The 24,177-nt window shown below is 56.7% G+C and overlaps 1 protein-coding gene across 1 annotated transcript; it reads right to left on the bottom strand.

Moving 5' to 3' along the window:
* Positions 1-6,219: 6,219 nt before the first annotated feature.
* PTTG1IP (PTTG1 interacting protein) lies at positions 6,220-23,354 on the bottom strand. The gene is made up of 6 exons (XM_060010224.1): positions 23,169-23,354; positions 16,443-16,495; positions 14,600-14,708; positions 10,575-10,749; positions 9,760-9,806; positions 6,220-8,016 (listed from the first exon to the last, which is right to left on the bottom strand). The coding sequence occupies exons 1-6, from the start codon at positions 23,266-23,268 to the stop codon at positions 7,970-7,972; spliced, it is 531 nt and encodes a 176-aa protein (XP_059866207.1). The 5' UTR covers positions 23,269-23,354; the 3' UTR covers positions 6,220-7,969.
* Between the last annotated feature and the right edge of the window lie 823 nt (positions 23,355-24,177).

The raw sequence follows: 24,177 nt of genomic DNA, 5'->3' as shown, positions 1-24,177 counted from the left end.
ACTACTGAAGCCTGCGAGCCTAGAGCCCTTGCTCCGCAACAAGAGAAGCCACCGCAATGAGAAGCCCGCGCACCACAACGAAGAGTAGCCCCGCTCGCCGCAACTAGAGAAAGCCCATGCGCAGCAACGAAGACCCAACGCAGCCAAAAAACAATCAATAAAAATAAATAAATTTTAAAAAAAAGACTTTGCCTTTAAAAAAAAAAAAGAATAAGTAAAGACCAGCAATCATACTAGATATGTATGGATTAAATTGTTCTATTTAAGGACAGTGGCTCCCTACGTGGGTCAAAAAGATACAACTATGTTTTCTTCTACTGTAGAGAAAGGGTAAAAATAAAAGGCAAAAATGCTATAGCTCATAACAGTTTTCATATCAGATGAAATACATTTCAAACTGCAAAGCATTAAATGGACAATGAGAGATATATTACATTAGGAATGGGTCCATGCCACCAAGAGGCAGGTAGAAAAATGCAAATAGGGTCTCACTCTGTTTTTTTGATGTTTAACAGCTGACATCTTTAAAGCCTCATCCCTGCCTCTTTTCTTTCTTCCCCACATCTTAGCACGCAGACAAAGACTAGGCGCTGCCTCCTTTGGTACCGGTGGGAAATTCAAACCACTCAAGCACCTGCCCATGCAGAAACCCTCACCAGGGCCCCGCCCTCGCACAACAGAAGCCCCAAGTGCATCTCCTTTCCTGGCTCTCAAGCCATTTTCAGGCCAGCTTGGGAGGCCTGCACTGCTCTCCCTAGAAAGCCTCCTTATGTGAGGGGTGAACATTTCCATACCCTCTTGGGGTGTGTGTGAGCGCACGCATGTGTGTGTGTGTGTGTGTTGTCACCAGTCTTGACAACTGGACCAAATTTTGGGTGAGGTTCCCTCTTCTTTCTGAAAGGTGTCACAATGGCAAACACTCAGTAAGCATATAGAAGATCTGCATAACATAATAAGCTCATGAAAACGCACAGAGAGAAAGAATTTGGAAACCAATGAAAAACTTATGTAATATTTTTAATCACCTGTGGAATATTTACAAAGTTTGAGCACATATTAGGTCTTTAAGAAAACCGCATTAAATTGTAAGAAGCAAAATCATACAGAGGGAGAGTTCTGCCTAGGATGTAGAAAGCTGGAATGCTCGTTACCGCCGTCTAAAGACAAGAAAAGCTGGACAACCTCAAAATCACAACTTTTCCTAAACCTATCAGAAAGCTGGGATTTCGGCTTCCTTGTCTTTAAGTTTTGGGTCCTCTCCCTAATCTGCCTGCTATTATTAAGCTTTCAGAGTCTCAGACAGTTGCTTACTTTGTCTTGTCCACACCAGAACTCTCTCCATTTTTGAAGGTTTTCTGAGTATAGAATCTGAGCTTAGGGACTTCCCTGGTGGCGCAGAGGTTAAGAATCCGCCTGCCAATGCAGGGGACATGGGTTTGATCCCTGGTCTGGGGAGATCCCACATGCCGCGGAGCTACTGAGCCCACTTGCTGCAACTACTGAAGCCCGCCTGCCAAGAGCCTGTGCTCTGCAGCAAGAGAAGCCACCGCAATGAGAAGCCCGCGTGCAGCAACGAAGACCCAACCCAGCCAAAAATAAATTAAAAATTCGAAAAAAAAAGAAAGAAATCTGAGCTTAAAGCCTTTAAATGTATCATTTCACTGTCCTTAGACGATATCTGGCTTTCAGTAAGTAATTACAAGACACAAAAAAGAAGGACAAACCCCCCCACAATCAAGACATGAAAATCAACAGAACCAGACTCAGATGTGACTCAAGTGCTGGGATTGTCTGACAGGATTTACGTTAAGGCTCTAGTGGGAAAGATAACATGAAGAAAAGGGCGGGGAGACTTTCAGCACCGAGACGGAGACTCTGAGGAAGAGGCCAGTGGAAACGCTGGAAGTAAAAACGGGGTAACGGAGATGAAGAATGCCTTCAACAGGCTCACGAGTAGACTCAGCACAGATGAGGAGAGAATCATGAGCTTCAAGATAAGACCGTGGAAATTACCCAGACTAAACAAAGAGGAAAGGTGGACCCCAACCTGCCAACAGAGCAGAGCAAATGGAAGCCCTGGAATAATTTCCACTGGTCTAACACATGTGTAATTGGAGTCACAGGAGGAGAGGAGAGAGTGGGCAGGAGAAATGTTGGAAACAATAATGGCTACAAATTTTCTAAAAATAAAGACACCATAGCACAGATCCAAATTCAGAAGGATTTAAAGATATACATTTAATAATATATATAATAAATATACAAAAGGCACAACAAGACACATCATATTCAAGTGATGAAAACCAAAGACAAGGAAAACACCTTGAAGGTAGAGGGGAAAAAAAGACACAGTACATGCGCAGGAACAAGGATCAGAATCACAGAACACCTGGTGCAGAAACGATGCACGCTGAAGACGATGAGGACAAAGACGTGCTGCCTCTACACACACGAAGCTCAGGTCTCTATACTCAGCGAACCAGCCTTCAGAAGCCAAGGAGAGACTTCTGGTGTGGACAGGACACAACCCTCCAAGGACTCTGAAAGGTCAGTCATAGCAGGCAGCTTAGAGAGCAGACCCCAAACTTAAAAGACCTGACGGGGTGACTTTCCAAGTGTTCCTCCTCTTTCATCGGCCAGCTTCGACCAGAGGTCGACCCCAGTGTGGGATTACATACCAGGGCAGGTGTCAAAACCTCCAAGAGAAAGCCTCTCTCTCTGGCCAGAGGAAAGGAGACCCTGTGAGCCAAAGCATGCAAGTGAACCCAGGTTTTGGTTGGTTGGTTTGGTTGGCTGGTCTTGTGTTTTTTACTCACCGGATCCTGTCCTGAAGAGACCCCGATCCTGGAGCTGCACTGTGGCCGTAGGCCAGGCACCCCACACCTCAGGAGAAAACCCATCCCTCTGGCCACAGAAACCGGGAAAAGGGGTCCTGTGATCCAGAGAGTGTCGGGGGTCCTTCATTTTATCCCTCTTCCCTCCCTGCCTGGCCCTCAGGCAGCCCCAGTCACACGACCCCACCGGCCCCTCCCCTAGGCAGGCGGGGCCCCTCCGCTGACCTCCTCCGGGCCCCAAAGAAGGGTCAGAGGTCCACACATCTACCTGAAGGTTGTGGGTCCTCACCAGCTATATTGGCAGGGTCTGGGAACATCGTAGAAACAGAGCTCACACCTGCCAGGCCAGGGAGATGATGCACAAGCCTGACTGGGCTGAAGGTGCCTCCGTGAGAGCCGCCCCAGGAGGCGGGGATGGCGTCACCAGTCTGGCTAATGGAAACGTGGGCACCACCGGCATCCGACCGCTTAGAATAACGAATGTCCCTGGCGTTCTAGAGCAACCTTCCTGACGTCCCTAGACCAGCACCATCCACATCTGCTGGAAACATGTTACAAGTGCACACTCTGGGGCCCCTCCCAGACCCACTGGCTCACAATTTCGGGGGTGGGGCCCCGCCACCTGGGTTTTATGAGCCTTCCAGGGGGTTCCGACGCAGCTCAAGCTTGAGAACCCCTGGTGGACAGTGGTGCTGCTCAGATGGGACACGGTAGACAAATCGTCAGGGAATTCTGACTCAGCAGGTCCTGGGTAGGGACTGACGTTCTGCAGGCCTACTGAGCTCCCAGCTGATGCCTGTCCACTAAAACTCGGGCCACGTCGTGAGGAGCGAGCCTCGAGGGCAGTGGTTCTCAGCCCTGGCTGTGCACTAGAACCACTTGGAGATGTTGGGGAAAAAACCACCTGTGAAATGAGACCCATGAGATGAGTGTGGCTGGGAGTGTGGCCTGGCACTGGCGAGCGCAGTGAACAGCCGAGGCGCAGGCCCGCTGCTGCGGAGGAAAGGCCTGGGCTCCCAGAAACGGGGGTGTTGGTGGGCCTATTACGTGAGCCTGCGCACCTCCCCTCCAGCTGAGCTCACGACACTCCCTGCACAGAGTCATGGAGAAATGCATGGGCAAAGTGCCCCCGTGGCTGTCCTCTGCGGACCGGGGAGGCTGCCATGGAGCGGGGTCACCCGATCTCCCTGGGGATGAGGGGTCCCGGCGTGGTGGTACCAGATGTCAGTGCTTAACGCTAGAGACAGACGCAGAGCAAATGATCATGGAAGGAGAGGGATCAGAATTTTTTGAACCGATGGCAGGGACCCTGGGAATGAAACCGATGCACAGCTGCTGAACTAGCAGGCAGGATAACTCTAGGTCTTCTGGTCAAGCCCCAGCCCGTCACCGTAACGGGGATGCCCGGCTCTTCCCAGCAGCTTCCAGGACTGGTGAGGAAGGACCCTGCAGTTCAGCCCCAGGTGAGACCAGCAAGTGGCGCTCAGGGCTTCCTCAGAGGGACCGATGACCGTTTTCAAGGGTCACTGTGTCCTGGAGCAAAGGAAAGCCCCTGACCCTCAGGGGTTACTACACACCAGCTTTGAAGAGGCCCGGTCAGCCACTGAGGTCCACTGGCCAGAGTGGGCTTGTGGAGGCCGGATGAGAATGGGTCTCACCCCGAGTCTAGCTCACCGGGGGCCCGTGGGAACCAGAGGCCCAGAACGCGTAGCGGGGACACGCACACTTAGCGCCCTATGGAGTCTCCCCACTTGTGCTCGGGGCCGGAGCGGAGGCCATGCCGTAGAAAGGCCCCGTGGAAGCCCGCGGAGCCCCACCCCCTGCTGCGGGAGGTGGCCCAGAGGGAGTGCTGCAGGTCAGGGACCCCCGAAGCTCAATCGCAAGGCTTCCGGCCTGTGACTAGCTGGACTGTGTCCCCCCAAGTTCACAAGCCAGGGCCCTAGTCCCAGCACCTCAGAATGTGCAGAATCTGGAGAGAGGACCTTTAATGAGTTACTGAAGTTAACACGAGGTCGCTGGGTGGGTCCTAATCCAACCTGACCGGGTCCTTACGAGGAGAGACGAGGACACAGACACACACGGGATGAGCACGCGGGAACACGGGGAGGGGACGGCTGTCCACATGCCCAGGAGAGAGGCCTCGGGAGGGACAGCCCTGCGACCCCTGGGCCTTGGACTCCCAGCCTCCAAACTGTGAGACGGTCGATACATGTCTGTTGTTTAAGCCCCGAGTCTGCGGTGCTTGTCATGGTGACCTGAGCAGATACCCCACGGCCCACTGAACCCCCTCTGTGGCTGTTACAGAGCACGGGTCCTGAAGAGCGGCTGGGGGTCACAGCCAGGGCCCTGGGGTCGCAGATCCTGGCACCCAGGCTTTGCTTTCTTCTCCCGACCCCGCTGGCCGAGGTCGCCAGCCGGCGGGTGCCTGCGCGGGCTGGGAGAGCAGAGCGCCTCCATGCTGACCTCGGCCGGGCGACCTTCTGGTGCGGTCACCCGCAGCGCACTCCGACATCCCTGGAGGAGGTGGGCCTGGTGCAGCCCAGATGCTCAATTAGGACCGGCGTGGGCCAGGGTGGGGGAGGAAGCGGCCCCAGCTCAGGACACATGACCCTGGTGCCCCCCTCGGGGAGGGGAGAGGGGCGGGAACGTGGAGTCGGGGTCACCAGGGCCTGGGGTAGCCTGAGCAGGGGGAGGGGAGGGAGCTGGCCCGGCTCTGAGGCCGGACCCTCGGCCACCACGCTCTGGAACCCAGGACCACGGGGTCAGAGTCGCCGAGCAGGCAGGCTCCTCACGGGCTGGCACAACCTGTCCGTCCCTTGGGTAGGGGGCGCCCGGACCCTCCTGGGAAAGGGGCCGGCTCCCCCAAGCAGCCACCCGGCCTCGCTCCCACCACGGTTTCCCTTCCCTAGAAGGCGGGTCCTGGGCGTGGATCGTTGCACCTCCTCCCGGGGGCGGCCAGAGGGGCCAGCAGTGCCCGCCGCCCCCTTCCAGTCACCGTCAGCAGCCCTGTCACTGAAGGCAAGCTCCCGTGCCCAACGCACAGTGAGGCCAAGCCAACCAGAACACTGCAGTTTGGCGCAGAGAAGGGCCCCGCGAGGAGACGGGTGGCTCGGGCTCAAAACACCCCTGGGCCTTAGGGTGGGAGATGCCTGCTGCCGGTCACTTGCTTCAAACAGGAGAGCCAGGGACTCCGAGCTCACAGGTACAGCTGCTTCCCCTGGAGCTCTCTGGACCTGATCCCAGCGCTGCAGGGGTGCTAGGAGGGGGGCTGCTCATTCACACCCATGGGTGCAGAAGCCTGTCTTTACCCAGACAGTCCCGCGGTCCTCACTCCCCAAGCAGTCACGTCCACACCGCCCAGAAATGACACACAAGGAACGCAAAGCACTGTCAACAAAAGCGTGTATTAATCTGCTGATTGGAAACTGGTTAAAGAGTAAGGCACTCAGGCTTACGGTCTCCGTGAGGTTACGGTTTCTGGCTGCTCTTAGTACCATTTCAGAAGCCCATGACTACAGTGTCGCTCCCGGGCGGGCTCCGCGCCGTGTGGGAGGACGGCGCCCGCTCTAACGCCTCGCAGACTCGCACTCACAACCCGGCTCTGCTTTCAGCTCGGCAGCCTCAGGTCCAGAGAGTGACTTTACATCCACACGAGCTACCGTGTTAATACAAAGTTCACTGAAGTCTATCACAAAGTTTCTTTTATGAACAAACAGTAGAAAGTAAAAATTTGCAAACTGTTATAAAATACTTAGGAATGTTTCATAATACTTTCATTGCTATCAAATGCCCAAGAAACCAGAGAAATAAGACTAAAGAGTTTGTTAAAGGTTGTTTGTGAAACTTAAAGGTAAGACTGTTAAATCAAACAGATCTGTGTAGCTAACAAGGCACGTGCAACCGTTTGATGACACGTCCTTTGATCACTGGGTCCGCGTGAACTCACTCACTTCACGTGCTTGTTCACCCGCCTCCCCAAAGCTCAATGGTTTTCACATTCAAAGCAATTTGGCAACTAGGACTATTTTCAGATTTAAGAAAGGCTGTTCACGGTGACTCCACGGTCTGCTGTCCCTGCCAGGAAGCGCTCAGACCATTTACTGCAGTCACGCGTCTTGATCTGGAAGAAAAGGAACCACCACGTGTGGCCATGGAAGGAAGTTCCCAGAACACGGCCGAGACAAAGGAGCAGAGGCCGGAGCTCAGGTTGTCGGCCAAGCAGGACAGCCACCAGCGTCTGTCGTGCGCGGAGATTCCATCAGCGGCCCCGCGGAGCCTGGCCAGTGCAGGCCCCTGCTCGCCGGGGGCGGACCTGTGGTCACCCAAGAGCCCTAGGTGACCGTCGCAGATGGCAGGGCAGGTCTGATTCAGGAGACTCTGCCCCTGGGGCCTGAGGCCTGTGGTCAGCGGGGCGGGAACGGCAGGCGGAGCCTCTTAGACACGCCCCCCTGCCAGCCACACACCAGCACCTGACCGACTACTGCCCTTCAGAGAGGTTTTATAATTCCAACTTTTACTGGAAAAATATCTTGATGTTCCAGTAAAGAGACACACTAAAAAGTCATCCCATAAGTGGCCTGAACTTTGACAGTAAAGCTTTTTGGTGGAATCTTTTAGGTGGGAGAATAAAATCCAAGAATTCTTAAAAAAAGAAAAAAAGACATAAGGTGAGTTTAACTACCACTCAGTGCTATTCGGTATAGTCAAGGTCAGAAAGCAAACCCTCGTCCAACTGCGTCCTGTACCCTGATGTCAACGGCAAGTCGTCTGTGCTTTTCTGGGGAAATGACAGGGACTGGGGGGTGGCCCCAAGACGGACTGCAGACGCCCCACTTCCTGCACGTGGAGCTGCGCGGGCCCGGATGCAGGGAGATGGTCTGCACTGGCTCGCAGACGGAGCAGAGGCCAGGGATGTGCTGTTTCCTCCCCAAATGAACAACAGAAAAGCCCTGACAGTCATAATGTCTCAAGTGACTAAATACAGAAATCAGAGAAGAGGGAACAGAAGCTCCCAGGCCTGGGCCTGGAGGGCAGCTTCCCTCCCCAGGGTCAGAGGCGGATGGGGCAGCGGGTCCCTGCTGACCCACAGCCCGAGGAAAGGCGTGGAGACCGCTTGCCGTGCCACGAAGTGCGTCTCAGTTGTTCTCGAATCTAGCATATGGGTTTTCTTCTCTAAACAAACCTGAAAACAAAACGGGCCTGATTAGAAATGCACTCAGCCAACAGGAAACGAGGGTCAGAAAGCAGCACGTGGTGTCTTATATGAAGACTTACTGTGGCCAAAAGGAAGCTGGGTATGCTAATAGGCAGGTTCAAACACTACCCTTCACCTTTTCGTGAACGTCACACCACAGGTGACTTTAAAACTGAAGTGGAATTTATTGGAAACAGTATTTCTAAGAAACACATCCTAAGAAATAGACTTGTTTGCTGATTCTCTCAAAGGGAAATAAGAAATTTAAAGCCACCGTTTCTTCCCTCAGTGGTTGACTAAATTATACAGAAGAAAACAAAACAAAACCACCTTACTTTAGATATTCTTATAAATGCTGATTAATTTTCAGAATTAAGGCCACACACAGAAGGTGACCGTCAGTTTACCTGCGAAGGAGCTAAGCGCCCAGAGACTCGGCGTTTCTCTCTGCATCGTGGAAACGCACCCGCCCCCCTCTTTACACACCTGGGCTGCACACGCAACTCTCCGGAGCCACTGCAACAAGTCTCCTTACCGCAGGGTTTGGGGGGTGGGGGACAGTGGGGGAAAGCTAAGGGTGGGGGGAGAACGCCCTTCTGTCAGAGCAACAGAGCTCAGCCTGCGGGGGGAAGCGCTCAGCCTGGGGGTGGGGCGGAGCGCACAGCTGGTTTTGGGTAAAAAACTATCACGTGCCAAATACCGAATACTAGCAGTCTTGTTAAGGCCCAGCTCCGGCTCTATTTCTAGTTTAGAGGGAAAACACACAGAAACTGCTTTGTGATAAAGAAACCAAAGGCCTTCTAACGTCAAGAGACGGGTTCGTCTGCGGTGCATTTGGTGTTCATAGGGCCAAGCACCTCCCTCCCCCTCCCACCAGCAGCTCGAAGGTTCCCCACAGCTGAGGCTTCCTTCCAAAGTCCAGGCCACTCAAAGGGCTTTACACAAAGGGCACAAGAGAATTCTATCAGTGCAATTAAAGGGCAACTGACCAGCTCCAAGACAGGAACACAGGGAATCCGTGACTGTTCCAGAAAAGGCCTCGTGCAGGCCGAGCAGAGCAAAGGTCCAGGATCCCATCACGACCTGTGCTATGTTGTGTGTGTGTGTGTGTGTGTGTGTGTACACGCACACGAGCACACAACCATCTCGTCTTTTATTTACATTAGTGTTAAAATCAGATTTCAAAAAGCTTTCCATGATTTCCAAATTTCGTCGGAAACCAAGTGCCAGGGAGCAGAAAACACCAGTGATATCGGTGGTTTGAAAATCAGTACAGAGCCAGCTAAGCACAGAAGCAGGTTCAGTGCTGTCAAACACCGAAAACATAGTCCCCCACTGAAAACCTCACCAAACAAAACCCCAGAACAGAGCCTGGACACAGCTCCCGGGAAACAAGCGGTCCAAGGCCTCAGTGTGGCTACTGCTGACTCGGTCAGGAGGCGGGCCAGGAGCAACTCCAGCACAAGGGAGAAGGCGGGCAAAGCCCCGCAGGTAAGGGACTCACCCCACCGCAGGGCAAACAAGTCCACAAGGCGGCAAAGGGCGACAGCACTTCACCAGCAAGCAGGGGCCAGGAAGGCCGGCAGAGGCAGAGCGCGCGCGGGCCTCGTCTTACGGGCACTGCTCCCAGTGCAGCCCACACCCTATAGCAGAGCCCGCCGGGCGCTGGGCGCAGCCAAGACGGCCAGGCCAGCTCCTGCCGACGGAAATGCAGAGCCAGGCGATTCTCACCGTACTTCTTCCTGATCTCATCATGTCTCGACTTCATCTCTGCTCTCCTAGAAAACACAGAAATCCCTTTCAGCAGCAAATTACAGTGTACATTTCGTGTGTGTGTGTGTGTGTGTGTGTGTGTGTGTCTGTGTGTCTGTGTGTCTGCACGGCTTGTGGGATCTTAGCTCCCCGACCAGGGATCAAAGCCGGGGCCCCTGCAGTGGAAGCGCAGAGCTCTAACCACTGGACCGCCAGGGAAGTCCCCACAGTGTAATGCCAACAGCTGTGCCTTTCACTCCATTGTGGCCTCTGGGAGCCAGAGCCGGGTGGTGGCGGCTCTGATGTGGCCACAGCCACGCTCCCACCGGGACAGGCAGGGTGCTGAGCACGGACCCCTTCATTTCAAGGAAAGCAATTCCAACACCCCGTACTGTGACTGAAGACATTTTTTCCGTATGAAAACAAGCCAATCAGCAAAGACCTTACGCTTGGTTCTGAGGATGGTTAGGAGCTCGCAGGAGCCTCGGCCCGGCCGCTGCGGGCTGACAAGCCCCCAGCCCCCCTGCGCACATGCCTCGGACAGACAGGAGACCCCAGGCAGAAGCCTTCCTCCTGCTGAGCCCCCGTGGGCTCAGAACCAGACGGGCCTCCAGAGGCCTCGCCGGCCCTGCCCCAAAGTCCCAGCTGGTGGCCACCGGCCAGGTCCCTGCCACGCGGCTTCCCACCCTCCACGCCACCACCGAGAAGCCCCCTCGGACGCCCGACACGGTCCTGACTTTCCCACGTGGAGAAAGCTGGGACCGAGTAACGGCCCCCGGGCCGCGGGGCCTCACCGCTCCTCCTGGCGGACCCGGCGCTCCTCTCGCTCCCGAGCAGCCCTCTCCTCGCTCTTGTCCGGCCGCCGGCTCCGCCTCCTCCCGCAGCAGCAGAAGCAGCAGCAGCAGGCGACGCCCAGGAGCAGGGCGCCCCCAAGCACCGACAGGGCAATGATCAGGGCCTCGAAGTTCACTGCCAATGCAAAGGCGCACAGTCAGGGCCCCGCTCGCGGCCACGCCTCCTCCTCGGCAGGCGGGGGGGGGGGCCGCGGGGGGGGCCTGCGGCGGGGGGACAACGGACGGACGACGACGCCCCCGCCTTCCTCCAGCCTGCTTCTGTGACTTAGTCACCATTTCCATCAACCTGAAGCAACAGGTAGCTTTTCTCATCACCTGATGCTGAAAGGCTGTTTCCAACCTGAGAAAAGTTAACAAAACCAGGAAGAAAGAGAAGCTCCGCAGTGCACTCAGCTGCTACAACACTTGAAACTCAATCTCACGCAATCAGACGCTAAGCCCGACCGGCTTCCGTGATTATCTAAGTCAAAGACCAGAGCCTCCCATCTGCTGCCAACAGGACACACGCCTGCCCGCCGGGCAGGGCACCAGCTGGAGCTGCGGCCCCGGCCAACGCCCAGGGGCTGGAGAACGGTGACTGTGATTTCCTGTCCAGACCAAACGCACTCAGAACAAGTTGCAATTCTTTCCAACTTCTCTTGAGGATTTACAAATTAAAACCAGTCAGTCGGTACTTTTCCACTCCATTCAAGCCAGAGCCTACCACAGGACAGGCTGACACCTTCCAGTTAGCACCACCCCGCCCCGCCCTGGACAGCAGTGCGACCATCACAGGACAGCCTCCTGCCGCACAGAGCTCAGAGCTCGTAAGCTCGGTGCCACTGGTCTCTTGGTTGGGGGGAGGTGGGGTGGGCTGGGGTCTGGAAGGTGAGAGCTCTTCCTCGGGTCGGGGAGGGAGACACCAGTGCCCCGGTGCCCCCAGCCCCCCTCAGGCTGCCAGTGTGACAGCACTCGCTCTGCCTTCTGAGCTTTGAACCATGTGGTTTTTCCTCCTCTGACCTGTTCTGGAAGTGCCAGAATTGCAAGATACAGTAGTAACAGGAGACCGCCACAGGCAGGTGGCGTAACTTTTTGACTAGAGAACTCGAGAACAATCAACTTTATTTTTATTTACTTTTTAAAATAAATTTATTTATTTTATTTATTTATTTTTGGCTGCGTTGGGTCTTCGTCGCTACACGTGGACTTTCTCTACTTGCGGCGAGCAGGGGCTACTCTTCATTGTGGTGTGCGGGCTTCTCATTGTGGTGGCTTCTCTTTACTGTGGAGCACGGGATCTAGGCGCGCGGGCTCAGTAGTTGTGGTGCACAGGATCAGTTGCTCCGCTGCATGTGGGATCTTGCCGGACCAGGGATTGAACCCGTGTCCCCTATGTTGGCAGGTGGATTCTCAACCACTGTGCCACCCGGGAAGCCCCGAGAACAATCAACTTTCAAAACCGACGAGGGGCTTTCCTGGTGGCACAGTGGTTGAGAATCCGCCTCCCAATGCAGGGGATGTGGTTTTGATTCCTGGTCAGGGAACTAGATCCCACATGCTGCAGCTAAGAGTCTGCATGCCACAACTCTGGAGCCTGCGAGCCACAACTAAGGAGCCAGTGAGCCGCCACTAAGGAGCCTGCCTGCCACAACTAAGACCCAGTGCCACCAAAATAAATAAATTAAATAAAATTTAAAAGAAACCAAGAAAAAACAAAAACCCATGAGACCAGTCAGACCGCTGGCTCTAAAATACACCTGCCCCCACAAGAGCTTTCCTGATTAGCAGCTAAACCCAGTTATAAAACAGAACAGGAATTCCACCACGATGGGAAGCTGAACTATGGGCTTACTTCCGGAAATCTACTCTAGGACGTACTAGACCTGAACAGAGAGAGAACCTGTTCCCAGACGAGGGTTCAGACGGTAAAGACCTTGCTGTTCTCCACCTGAACGTGTGTGTGTTTTTGTTTGTTTTTTGGCTGAGCTGTGCAGCATGTGGGATCTTAGTTCCCCGACCAGGGACTGAACCCAGGTCCCCCGCAGTAGAAGTGCAGAGTCTTAACCACTGAACCACCATGGAAGTCCCCTGAACGCATATATTTAAGGTCGTTACAATCACAACCCCAATTTTGCCTAGAACTGGTTAAGATGATTCTACAGTTACTTGTAGGAATAAAAGCACCTGTGGCACAGGGCTGAGGTAGTGTGAGGTGCTGCCCCGATGGGGTGGACCGCAAGGCCCCACCCGCTCGGCTCCCGGGGACGAGGCCCCAGCTCCCTGCAGGCCCGAGGAATAAACCCGACGAGGCCAGCGCACCTTCTCTCAGGAGCCGGGGTACCGCACCCTCCTGTTACTACAAAGTCTGCCCCCAGCGCCCCTGCTCACCCCCCAAGAGCCCGTGTGCCCTGATGCTGCCTGGAGCGGCATCAACGGGGGCAGCCACGCTTGAGAACCGTGTGGTTCAGAACCACACGTCAGAACCACTGACTAAGGCTAGACATGAAAGGGGTGCCAGTCAGCAGCGTGCCCCTGAGCGCACGCCCAGGGCGGGTGGGTGTCTGTGTCCAGCCCACGCGGGAGCACACGGCAGCCCGCACACAGCCCGGTGTCCACCAGTGCACCGCAGCGGTCGCCCACGGTGTCCTGAGGGATAGGCGAGCGCTGGACGTGGTCTGTGTGTTTTGCTGAGTGGCGATAACCTGCAGACTCACGTGAAAATTCGCTGAGTACGCGGGCATTTGTATATGCACAAGTGTACACGCATGTGTGCACGCATGTGTCTGTACTTGCACGTGTGTACGTGTGCGTGTCCTCTGGAGTCCAGGGCCCGGAGAGAGGGAGCGAGGGCTCACGTGTGCACTGTGTTAGAGTCATGCTTCAGTTTAAAAGCATTTTAACAGTTACGGTCCCAGATGCTGATGGTTGGTTCCCTGGTGCGGGAGCCATCTCTGCGGAACAGACGGGGAGGGAAGGTTCCACGGAGGAGGCGGCCGCCAACATGGAAGCAGACGGCCGTGTGGCCCAAGGAGCCTTTCCGGAGCGAGGGCGATAGAGGGAACGGCCAGCTGGGGGGACGTGAGGGGTGTGCCTGCACACGTACACGCACCCACACACTCCCACAGACACAACCTGCTGGGCTCCCTGGGTTTCAGCTGGTGAAGTCAGAAGTGAGTCGTTTCAGACGGAGGCTGACAGATTCTGAGATGGAAATCAATTCGAAAAAAGACAGATGAAACAGATCATCACAATTCTCTGCAAGAGCACTGGCTCCTATGACCTGTAGCCAGGGGGCCTCCCGATGGCCCCAAACCAGAAGCCATAAAGGAAAGGATTAATAAGCCCAACTCATGAAAATGAGCTCCACGTGGCAACACACACCACAAACCAACCTAAAAGGCCACCTAGGAAACAAGCTGGGTCTCACCTAGGGATCACTTCCCTTGGAGAAAGAGCAGGGTTAGGGTTAGGGTTAGGGTTAGGGTTAGGGTTAGAGTTAGGGTTAGGGAACGGGCACGGTTTAGGGTACAGGTTATGGTACGACAACAGTTTAGGGTTAGCGTACGTGTTAGGGTACGGGTTAGCGTTAGTGTACGGGTTAGGATTAGGGTACAGGTTAGGGTAAGGCTTCCGGTAAGGGTTAGGGTTAGGGTTAGGGAATGGGTACGGTTTAGGGTGCAGGTTAGGGTACGACAACGGATTAGGGTTAGGGTATGTGTTAGGGCATGGGTTAGGGTACGACACTGAGACAGGTGCTGACACGCCACCCGCATGGCCCCGGGACGTGGGGAGATGCCTGCAGAGCACAGCCAAGGCCGTGGCCTTCAGGGCAGCCTCCAGACCCGGACCGGCCACTTTCCCAGACGCCACCGCTCTCACCAGCCTCCCCCACCTCCCCACTCCTGGCAGTTTACATTAACTGAGCACAACCAGAATTTTCAAAACGGCACTGGTTTTGCAAGAAGCCAATGAGAACAGCGCCTTACCCCAGCACACGCCCCAGCGCGCAGAGCTCAGCTTGCAGAGAGAGCTGGGCGGCAGGATTTTGGTCACCGGGTAGTCCAAGCACGCCTTGTCAGTGTTGCACCAAAGACACTGCAAGAGGCAATGACAGGGCATCAGACGCGTAAATGCTGAAGGGCCAGCCCCGCCGGCCACACTGCTGTCCCCCCTCGGCCCCCTTCCCAACACTGGCTCAACGCCGCCAACCCACCAAGGCCCTCCTCACTCAAGCCCCTTCCACCAGGCGCCCTGCCGGCCTCGCGGCCTCCTTGCTGGTCCCCGCCCGGGGCCTCTGCATGACCTGCTCCCCTCGCCCGGATGCTGCCCTCCCTTCTAACACCCAGAGCATCCAGGCGTCAGCTGCCTGCAGGAGGGAGCGAGCCAGGCATGGCTGGAGTGGTGTCCGCCCACGGTTATCACCCTGTAAAGATGCTAATTTGATCTCTAGGACTGAACCAAGCGGTCTGTCTTATTGCTGGCTGTCTTAAAGATGATTCTACTAGAGCACAAGGGCATCCGTCCAGAACCGCAGAGCTGGAGAAAACCTGGCAGGTGTGCCCGAGTCCCTGGAATGCACGGCAGAGACCTGGCCAGCACACCAGCCGAGGGGCCCAGAGCCGGGCAGGCACTGGCACAGATGTGAGGTTTGGGTCAACCTAACAACCCGCCCAGGTCAGGACGTTCAGGATATTTTCAAGCTTGAAGGTAAAGATTTTACTACGTCTTTTTTCTTTGAAGTTTTAACAGGATGGAAAGTCACGGTATGTTTTGGTCCCAAGTTAGGGTGAAAATCTGTTACAGAGAAATGTTTTAGTGAAACCTGGGGTCCCAGGGCCACTGACACAGTGTCCACTTTGGTGTCTTGTGCTCAAAATGACAGACAGCAGGGAGGCCCTCTTCGTTTCGGCCGTTTCAGAGTAACTTCCGTTTCAGCGGTTCTTTCCTGGCTTAACGACTTCTGGGAAGTCCACCATTTGCAAACAGCTCAAGTTTGAAACAGCTAATTTTCCATTTTTACGTGGCAGTTTCACCGAAAGCCATGAGCTCACTGGGAGGATAAGTTCTCTTTGTGCTGGTGTCGTGGCTGTTTGTCACTCGTGTTTAGATTAATGAGGCACACGCACGTGGTGAGCAACGCAGGGGTGCCGGCAGATCCTTCCGGAAGCCCGTGTGCATTAAGGATTCGCACGCAGCGGGGTCTACCCTGGCTTTCATCTGCACTTCTGACCTCACCTGTCTGGGTTCAGAGCGGGGGTCAGGCCTTCAGAGGAGGTGTGCACCCTGCTGTGGTCTGGGCACCCCCCAACCCCACACAAGGAGGGCGAGCACGGGCACTCCAGCTCGAGGCCCCCTCAGCACTGCGAGAGCCCGGCGGGGGCCGGGAGGGCTCCGAGCACACCTGCCGCATCTCAGGGTCCGTCTGTAAGACAAGAGGCCTCCAAGGTGGAGTGAGCCCCGTGGGAAAGCCCTGGGCACAAGTCAACAGTCGCAGACGAGGGGCTAAACGTGCTCCCGCCTCCCTGGCCCCCACCCTGCTGCCGGGCACCTCTGCTCAGGCCTGCGGGCACCAGGGGCTCACACAAGTTCCGGGCTGTGTGAAACGCACGTGCTTTATTTCAGGAGCGGAAGGAGCACGTGAACAGCACTCAAGTGGCGTGTGCAGCTTCCACCAGACGCTTTAATATGCCTGAGAAAGGCTGCTAAGAGCCGTCATGAAAAATACCTCCACAAACCCCAGACCACAGAGCCCGGAACACACACAAGCAGCCCTGGAGCCAGAGGCAGCGGGTCTGCTTCTGGATCACATGCTGACCCTGTGCTACTTACAGAGACATTCTTCAGGCACTCTTCACAGGTTCTGTTTGTGTTCTGAGAACAACCTGCAGGGCAAAGAACAAACATCACTGAGAATCCTGCGGCGGCGGCCACGCGGGGAGGGTGGGCAAGTGACGCTCAGAGCCCGGAAAAGGCGGCCCCCCCCGCGCCAAGCCTTCAGGCACGCAGACTGGGCCTCTACAGGCAGGGCCCTGGGAGGACACACAAGCAGCACACGTGTGGTCCTGACCCCAGGGGTCTCCCGGGAGAGAAGACGGCGCCGCCCAGCAAGGCCAGCGCCTGCGTCTCACCTGCATGGTCACACACCACTGACTGTCTAGTCAGCAGACACCCTGCAACCAGAGGCCACAGCGATGCCAGGCCAGACTCAAGCCAGGCCGTGGCCCCCTCGCTGGTCCCAACCCTGCGGAGCACCCCCTGCACCCCCAGGCACTCTTCACCGCACAGGTGCTACGGGAAAGGCTCAAACCCCGAGCAGCTGACAGCTCTGGAACGCAAGCTAAGCAGAAGCGAAGAGGTGGTGTACGAATAAAGGATTCCAGTCCACCATCAAGCAGCCGCTCTTCACTCCACGCCGCCCCTCAAGACACGCACACACTTGGAAGAGGCCTGAGCACATCCCATCAGCCACCAGGAAAGGCACGTGAGAATCGCAGTCAGGCCCCACTTCACACCCACCAGAACGGCTGCATTACAAAGACTGACAATGCTAATGGTGGTGAGGACGGGGCGGGCGGGCTCAGCGGCTCAAAAACAAACACGTGCTCCTCCGAGACTTGGCAATTCCACTCTCAGTCTCGTACCCAAGACAAACCAGAACACACGTGCACAGGGACACATGCACAGGGAGACATGCACAGGGGGCTGATGGCAACTTTATGTATAGAACAGCTGAGAGCTGAAAATGGCCCAGATGTCCAGGCGCCCCGCATGCCCCTCGGCCTCCCCACTGGTCCTGAGAGCTTCCAGGTGGCTCCCTGGCCAGGGCCTCTGCGCGGCCTGCTCCTCCTGCCTGGATGGAGGACCCGACCCTCCCCGGGACCACCTCCTCCTAACACGCTGTACCCAAGGGGCAAGGGGACAGAGGTCGTTGGAGGATGGACAGGGAAACTAAACTGGTCCAGTCCTACAGTGGGACACTCTTCAGCCCTAAAAAAGAAGTCTACGTCACACACGATGACTCTACAAATCACGTGCGTTGGGGGAAGCCTCCCGCAAAGGCCCGCGGCGCAGGGCTCGGGGACGGGTGAGACTCCTCTTCGGGGGCCGGGTGGGGGGGAAGGATGGGCTGGCTGGGGCCCCAAGCTCCTGGAGAGGCCTGTTCTGAGGCTTGCAGGAGGTCAGGGTCTCACAGGTGTAACTCACTGGATGGCACACGTAGGATTCCTGCACTTCACTGTATGTAAACTTGATCTCAAAAGAAGGAGGTGAACGCTGAGCTCTTAGTGATGAGGTGCACGGGGAGGAGGTGGGGGCGTGCGTGGCTGTAACTTCAAAATGCGACAGACCTGGTGGTGGGCGGAGGGCCGCTCACTGCCCAGGTCTCCCAACTTCCCTCTACTTTCCAAGGTTTTCCTAATAAAATGCAGGGCAAAGAGCTTTAGCTTTCAGTCGTTTGCTAAGCAGGACTCACGCAGTAACTGCTGCTGTGAAATAGCTGGAGAGTTCGTCTATTCAACAGCCTTCCACGCTCCATTCTTAAAAACCAAAATCCTCTTTTATCTGAAACGAAAGCCCCTTCTGTGACAACACGCCGTTCTGCGCAGTCCCCATGAAGCAGCACCCTCCGCAGAGCCTCCAGCGGCCTGCTGCTGGGTTCGCGTTCAGCCGACCCTCAACTGCTTTACTCCCTCAGCCCCAGGAAGCTGGAGCCAGAAGCGGCCCCTGAAATACCCCATTCTCAGAGGACTGCCGAGAGGGGCCCCGGGGCCCTGTGGACCAGCAGGAGGGAACGGCCTCACTCACAAGCCGGATTCGCAGTTCTGTCCACCAAGGGGCTGAGAGAGGACGGCACACATGTTGCCAGGTCTTTGGTCTCCAGCCACTGTCCCCACTAAAAGGAAACGGGCAGAACAATAACGCCACAACCGGGGCAGAGAAAGGACAACACCGGCCTTGGACAGCTTGCAAAGCCAGAAAGTGGCACAAGGACCCAGAAGCCAGCGTGGAGGGGGTCCTCCTTGCCAAAGTGGCACAACTTAACGTCAGAGTGAATGACAGTAATGGACTCTCACCTCCTGAACGCCCATGATTTCACACGGACACAGAATAAACACAGGGAAGGACAGCTAGCCAAGAGTCTCCGTCCCAGTAAACAGGGACACCAAGACCACTGCGCCGTTTGCGGAGGGGCAAGGTGTTACGTACGCTGTCAGAGCACCCCCCGCCCCGGCTTAATTATACCTGTGAATGGAAAATGGCACCTGAAAAATGATCGGAGATATCACCAAGACAACCTGTGACAAGAACGGCACAAAGTGACAGCAGGTGCCTCTGAGGGGTGCAGGAAGGACAGTCACCCAGTGGCTGAATCCCCCCGAGATGCACCCGAATCAAATCAGAGGAAACCAGGCAGGACCACAAAGGGCCTCTGAGCACAAGGACAGGCTGAGGAGCTACTCCAGGGGAACAGAGGCTGAGAGACATGACACCCAAAAGCAACACGCCAGCCGGGGTCAGAGGACCGAGGACGCTACTGAGGTAACTGGTGATCTGTGTGCACAGTCGTGTGTTAAATCAAGGGTCCGGGATCGTACCAATGGTCACTGTGCAGACTTGACCGTCACGTTCCGGCTATGCCCTTCTTAGGAGATGCACCCTGGTGAATTTAGGGTAAATGGCCACATCACAACTTGCTCTCAAACGGTTTGGTGACAAGAGTAACAGGCAGCGACTTCCCTGGTGGTCCACTGGTTAAGACTCAGCGCTTTCACTGCAGTGGCCCGGGTTCAATCCCTGGTCAGGGAAGGAAGATCCCACAGGCCGCCAGGCACGGCCAAAAGAAACAGAAGCATGCAGACACAGACAAGGAGCAGCAAAGCAAATATGGCGAAGGCTGGAAGAGCAGAAAGGACTCAGGAGTTCACTGGACCATTTACTCCTTCAACTGTTTCTCTAAAGCGCCGGGCAGGGAGGTGTGGCGGGGACCGCACGGCGCCTACCACACCCACTCTCGAGTCCTTCTGAAGCACCGTGAGAGAGGCCCCGGGCAGCAGGTGCTACAGCATGGGAACTTCTTCTCAGGCCTCTCCAATTTAAAAGTCTGTGTGGTAACTGGTCTTGCGTGAACTAACCTAACCGACATCGGCTCCAAGACACACACCATAAACCGGTCCACCCTGGGGTCTCTGGGTCACGGGCCAGATGAGTCAACAGAGAGGCCTGGGAGGGGAAGGGCCAAGGAGACGGCCTCGCCCTTCTCCTGCTCCTGGCAACGCCAAGGTTCAACAGCCCTCCCAAAGTCAGTTCAGAGCCGAGACAAGGTAGTTCCCTCCTCGCCCTTGAAAACACCAGGGTGTTTTTCGTAGTAAGACAGGGAAATACGTTAACCATTTGCAGCTGCTTCAGAGACTGGGCGTCAGCAGTCACTCACTGCATCTTATCTCATCCCGGAAACAGAAAACTTTGTGCTGAAAGCCAGAGACATGTAAACATCTGGCCTGAGTTTCCGAGGTCTAACGCTGAACGTCACTGTCCTGACTTCGGAAGGCCCGTGGCCGGGACTCTTCAGCTTGGACTCCCCTTACCAATGACTAGAGAACCTTAAGTCTCATGCTCTTGGGAAACTAAGTTAAAACAAAAAAGGTTCTCCGGACACACTAACCCGTGATACATTTGAGTTCCTTCCTAAACTGCTTAAGCACAAAAGGACACACTAGTGTGTGTAAAGAGGGATGTTGTAAAGAAACAAGGAAGTGAGTCAGTATATTTACTGTGGAACACAACAGGCCAGAGGGCTGCCTGCGTTCGGCAGCGCCCTCAGCAGTGGAAAAGCCCCAGAACCGGGCACTATGGCCACGCCGCACGGTGACAGGGCACAGGGTGCCCGCGCGGTCAATTTCACGTGAGAAACGAGGCAGAAAGTTCACCTAGACAAAAAGTCCTGGCTGTCCCACCGCCTCAGCAGAAAAGGGGGAGTGAGGAGGGCAGAGGGCAAAGGCTCGGACCCGTGCACACACCCCATGCCCCGCAACCTGCCTGGAAGCCCCCGTTCTCTGCAGCAAGACCGCTGTAAGAAGCCCCCGCCCCCAGCTACCCCGGCCACCACCAGCTCCTCCGGACCCCTCTGTTTAGGACAAGACTGAGGTCCCTTTAGGGGCTGCCTTCCCTCTAGATGTAAAGGTGAAACTCTGGGGTGGAGTCTGACCCCACACCCAATTATAGCGGGGTCCAAAGCCCATGAAACTTCTTTAATTCAATGAACTTCCCTCTGAAGATCTTCAACACCTTGTCGGTTCCTAACGTCTCCCCACCACCCAAGTGCACAGTAAAGACAGACGTTAGACGTGGCTGGGTTTGGACCGGTATGATGCTCTGTGATGGTTAATTTTATCTGTCAGACTGGCTGGGCTAAGGGACGCCCAGAGAGCTGGTAAAACACTTTGTTTGTTTCCTTCTTTTTTTAAGATTTTTTTTTTTCTTTTCCTTTTTTGTGGCCCTGCCGTGCAGCATGCAGGATCTTAGTTCCCCAACCAGGGGTGGAACCCGAGCCCCCGGCAATGGAAGCGCAGAGTCCTAACCACTAGACTGCCAGGGAATTCCCAAAACACTCTTTCTGGTAGTGGCCGTGAGGGTGTTTCCAGAAGAGACGAGCATGAGTTGGTGGACGGGTGAAAGCACCTGGCCCTCTCCAAGGTGGGTGGGCATCACCTAACCAACTGAGGGCCCGAACAGAACAGAAAGGCAAGGAAGGAGGAGTCTGCTCTTTGTGTGAGAGCTGAGACGTCCACCTCCCCCTGCCCTTGGGCCTTCAGGCGTAAACTGGGCCGTATCCCCCGGGCTCCCCACTGCCTGGCCTTGAGGTGTGGCCTGCGCTACATGCCAGCTCTCCCGGAAAGCAGACGGCAGCTCATGGGGCTCCTCCGCCCCTCGGTCACGTGATCCAGTCCCTCATAATGACTCTTTCTCTATAGCTACGTATATCCTGTTGGTTCTGTTTCTCTAGAGTGATTTTTCCTAATACACACAGCATCCTTGCGAGGAAAACAAAGTCTCTTAAATAGCGTAGTCACATTCCTAGAGCATGACAAGTGGTAAAGTCTCACAGCAAGCCCGGGCTCAGTGTGGCTAGAAGAAGAGCCACTTTTCTCCTGAAATACTAGGATTAGAGTCCAGTTTCACTCCCAAACTGTCACAGGACATGCCCACGCAACCCACAGGAGTCTCTGCCCTTAAGTCCAGGGCGAGGGCAGGGTGAAAAGCTGGCAGTCAAACACACCTGGGGCGCTTCCTGACACACCCACTTCAACAATACACACCCGGCGGCCACCAAGGAGAGGTTCTCGGGCGACTGAGGACCCTTGGCTCTCAGCCACCCAGTTTGGTAAAAAGCACTCGCACCACACTTGTGCTGAACGCGCCACCTGGGCCGGAAGTTCCCTATTCTGTGTCACTCGACTCTGCATTAACGAACAGTATCACAAACGTACACACAAGTACGCTTAGGAGGCGATGAGAAAAAACTCAAGTAGTCCTGCCCTGGAACCGACACCCCACGAGGTCACAGAGAGGAAAGGCGCTTTGCTGTGCTAAACAGAAGGTACCGAAGCCGCAGCTAACTGGCGCTGAGAAAAGCCCCGGCCCCTCAGGCTGACCCAGGTCGGTTAGGCCACCGGCCCAAGGCTCGATTCCCCACACTAGCGACCACGCGGGGATGCCACACACAGCAGCCAGATCAAACGCTCCCAAGATCCCCAGCGGCCTGCAGACCACCTACAGGAAGCCACCCTCCAGCACCAGCGCTTCTGGAACTGCTGGGCCCTTAGGTCATGCACTCCCCTCACCACCACCCCCTGACTCTCATCTGCCGTTTCCTGGTCAGGCCCCCCAGGAACTCGTCGCCTCCACTTGCCGGTCACCACCGTGGGCCCGGCACCTGGCACAGGTAGTTACTGAGGACAGGGGGGATCGCCTAGCAAGGCCGCCCACCTGCCCACGCAGCGCGGGCCTGCAGAGCCTAGGAACCAGCGGCAGGGCGGGCTCAGCCCAAGCACCGGCCGCTATCCCTGGAGCTCCTCGGAGGGGCCTACTCCGCACGGTGGCGGGTGTAGGGGCGGCATACAGGCCTCCCCGAAGCGAGCAGGGCCCCCAACACACCAGCCGCGCCCGCACAAGGGCCCGGCCCCTGGACTCCGGCCGCCGACCCGCTGTGGGACAAGCGAGCTCCCCAGCTCTGCTTTCGACCCCGAGTCCACACCCGAGACGGCTCTTTCCGAGGGTCGTGGCGCCGCTGCGCTCGGCCAGGCCGACGCCGCGGTCCCGGACCACCCCGCATGCTGAGCCAGGACAAAGGGCCGGCCCACCGCCGTCCCCGAGCCCCGCCGCCCCAGGCTGCGGACCGACACTCGGGTGGCCCCCCGGCCGCAGACCGCGCGAGCCCAGAGCAGCGACCCAGAGCGGCTGCGACCCCCGGCCTTCCGCACCCCTTGACCCCGACACCGCGCCCCGCCGCCCCGCACCCCCGGCCCCCCCGCCCCCGAGCCCGCCGGCTGCCCTCACCCTGCGCGGCGGCCGCCGGGAGGAGCAGCAGGAACAGCGCGGCGCCGCCGAGGGCCAGTCCCCAGCGCGGAGTCAGCCCGCGGACCCTGCCGGACGCCATGGCGGCTGCGACCCCGCCAGTCGGTCGTCGTCCTCGTCTGCCGGACGCGCAGCACCTCGGACCCCGGCCAGGCGCCTCCGCCCGGAAGGGCCGCGCTCCGGCGGTGGGCGGGGCGGCGGACGGGCCAGTGCGGAACAGGGGCCCGCCCCGCGCCGCTCGCGGTCCCGCCTCCCGGCGCGCGGATCAGTGCGCCTGCGCGGCGGGACGTGGGCGGGCCGCGGGGGCCGCTGAGGCTCAGTGCGCTTGCGCGGTTGGGAGGGGTGCTACGCGACCTTGACCCTAAAGGGGTGGAGGAGCGCTCAGCGAGTGGACGGGAGGCCTTGCTTTCTGGCTTGGTCCCGCGGGCCTCGCAGAGCCAGCACGCTGGGGCCCTGACCCCCGCCCGGAAGACCTCCGACCCGGAGGTCACCTCCCCTGAGTCGGGGCTCGGGCCGCGGGGAGGGAGCGGGCGGGCGGAGGCCGGCGCCTGGGAGGTCTGCTGGACCCCGGCCCCGGACAGCGTCATGGAATGATAAAAACATATACTGCGAGAGTCCAGTTGCTTTCTTTTTAAGATTGTGTTTCCATAGCCAAAGTACAATGGGGCTTTGGGTATTGTATAGGGAAGCCAGGGATACTTCTCCTAAGCTTCCTGGGGTCACTGGCTTGTGGCTTCCTGGACCAGCCTGGTAAGACCACCTTCCCGGTAGCAGCAGTGCTGGGATCAGGGGTGGGCCGTCCGTCACGGGGGAGGTGTCTGCCATCTTTGACCTAATTCAGGGCCCCAACGTCACTTACTGGGTCGTGTTCCACTGCTGTCCACACCTACCTCAACTCTTGAGGGCTGCGGTGAAATCCGGGCAGTGGGCTTTGCAGTCCAGTACGGAATCTAGCTGACCCCGGCGAGGTAGGTGTGGTGCAGACTGATCA

This window comes from Delphinus delphis, chromosome 4, assembly GCF_949987515.2.
Source record: "Delphinus delphis chromosome 4, mDelDel1.2, whole genome shotgun sequence".
In the NCBI taxonomy this organism is placed as follows: Eukaryota; Metazoa; Chordata; class Mammalia; order Artiodactyla; family Delphinidae; genus Delphinus; species Delphinus delphis.
Note: the sequence above shows the minus strand (reverse complement) of the source record. Positions and strands in the feature narration are given on the sequence as shown.

What these genes read in the sequence shown, in the direction of transcription:
- PTTG1IP (XM_060010224.1), bottom strand. Translation starts at nt 23,268, where the DNA reads ATGGCGTCCGGCAGGGTCCGCGGGCTGACTCCGCGCTGGGGACTGGCC. An exon ending in CGGGTCCGCCAGGAGGAGCG is followed by an intron (nt 9,807 to 10,574) that starts GTGAGGCCCCGC and finishes TGTGTTTTCTAG; the next exon opens with GAGAGCAGAGATGAAGTCGA. An exon ending in TGAGATCAGGAAGAAGTACG is followed by an intron (nt 8,017 to 9,759) that starts GTGAGAATCGCC and finishes TTTTGTTTTCAG; the next exon opens with GTTTGTTTAGAGAAGAAAAC.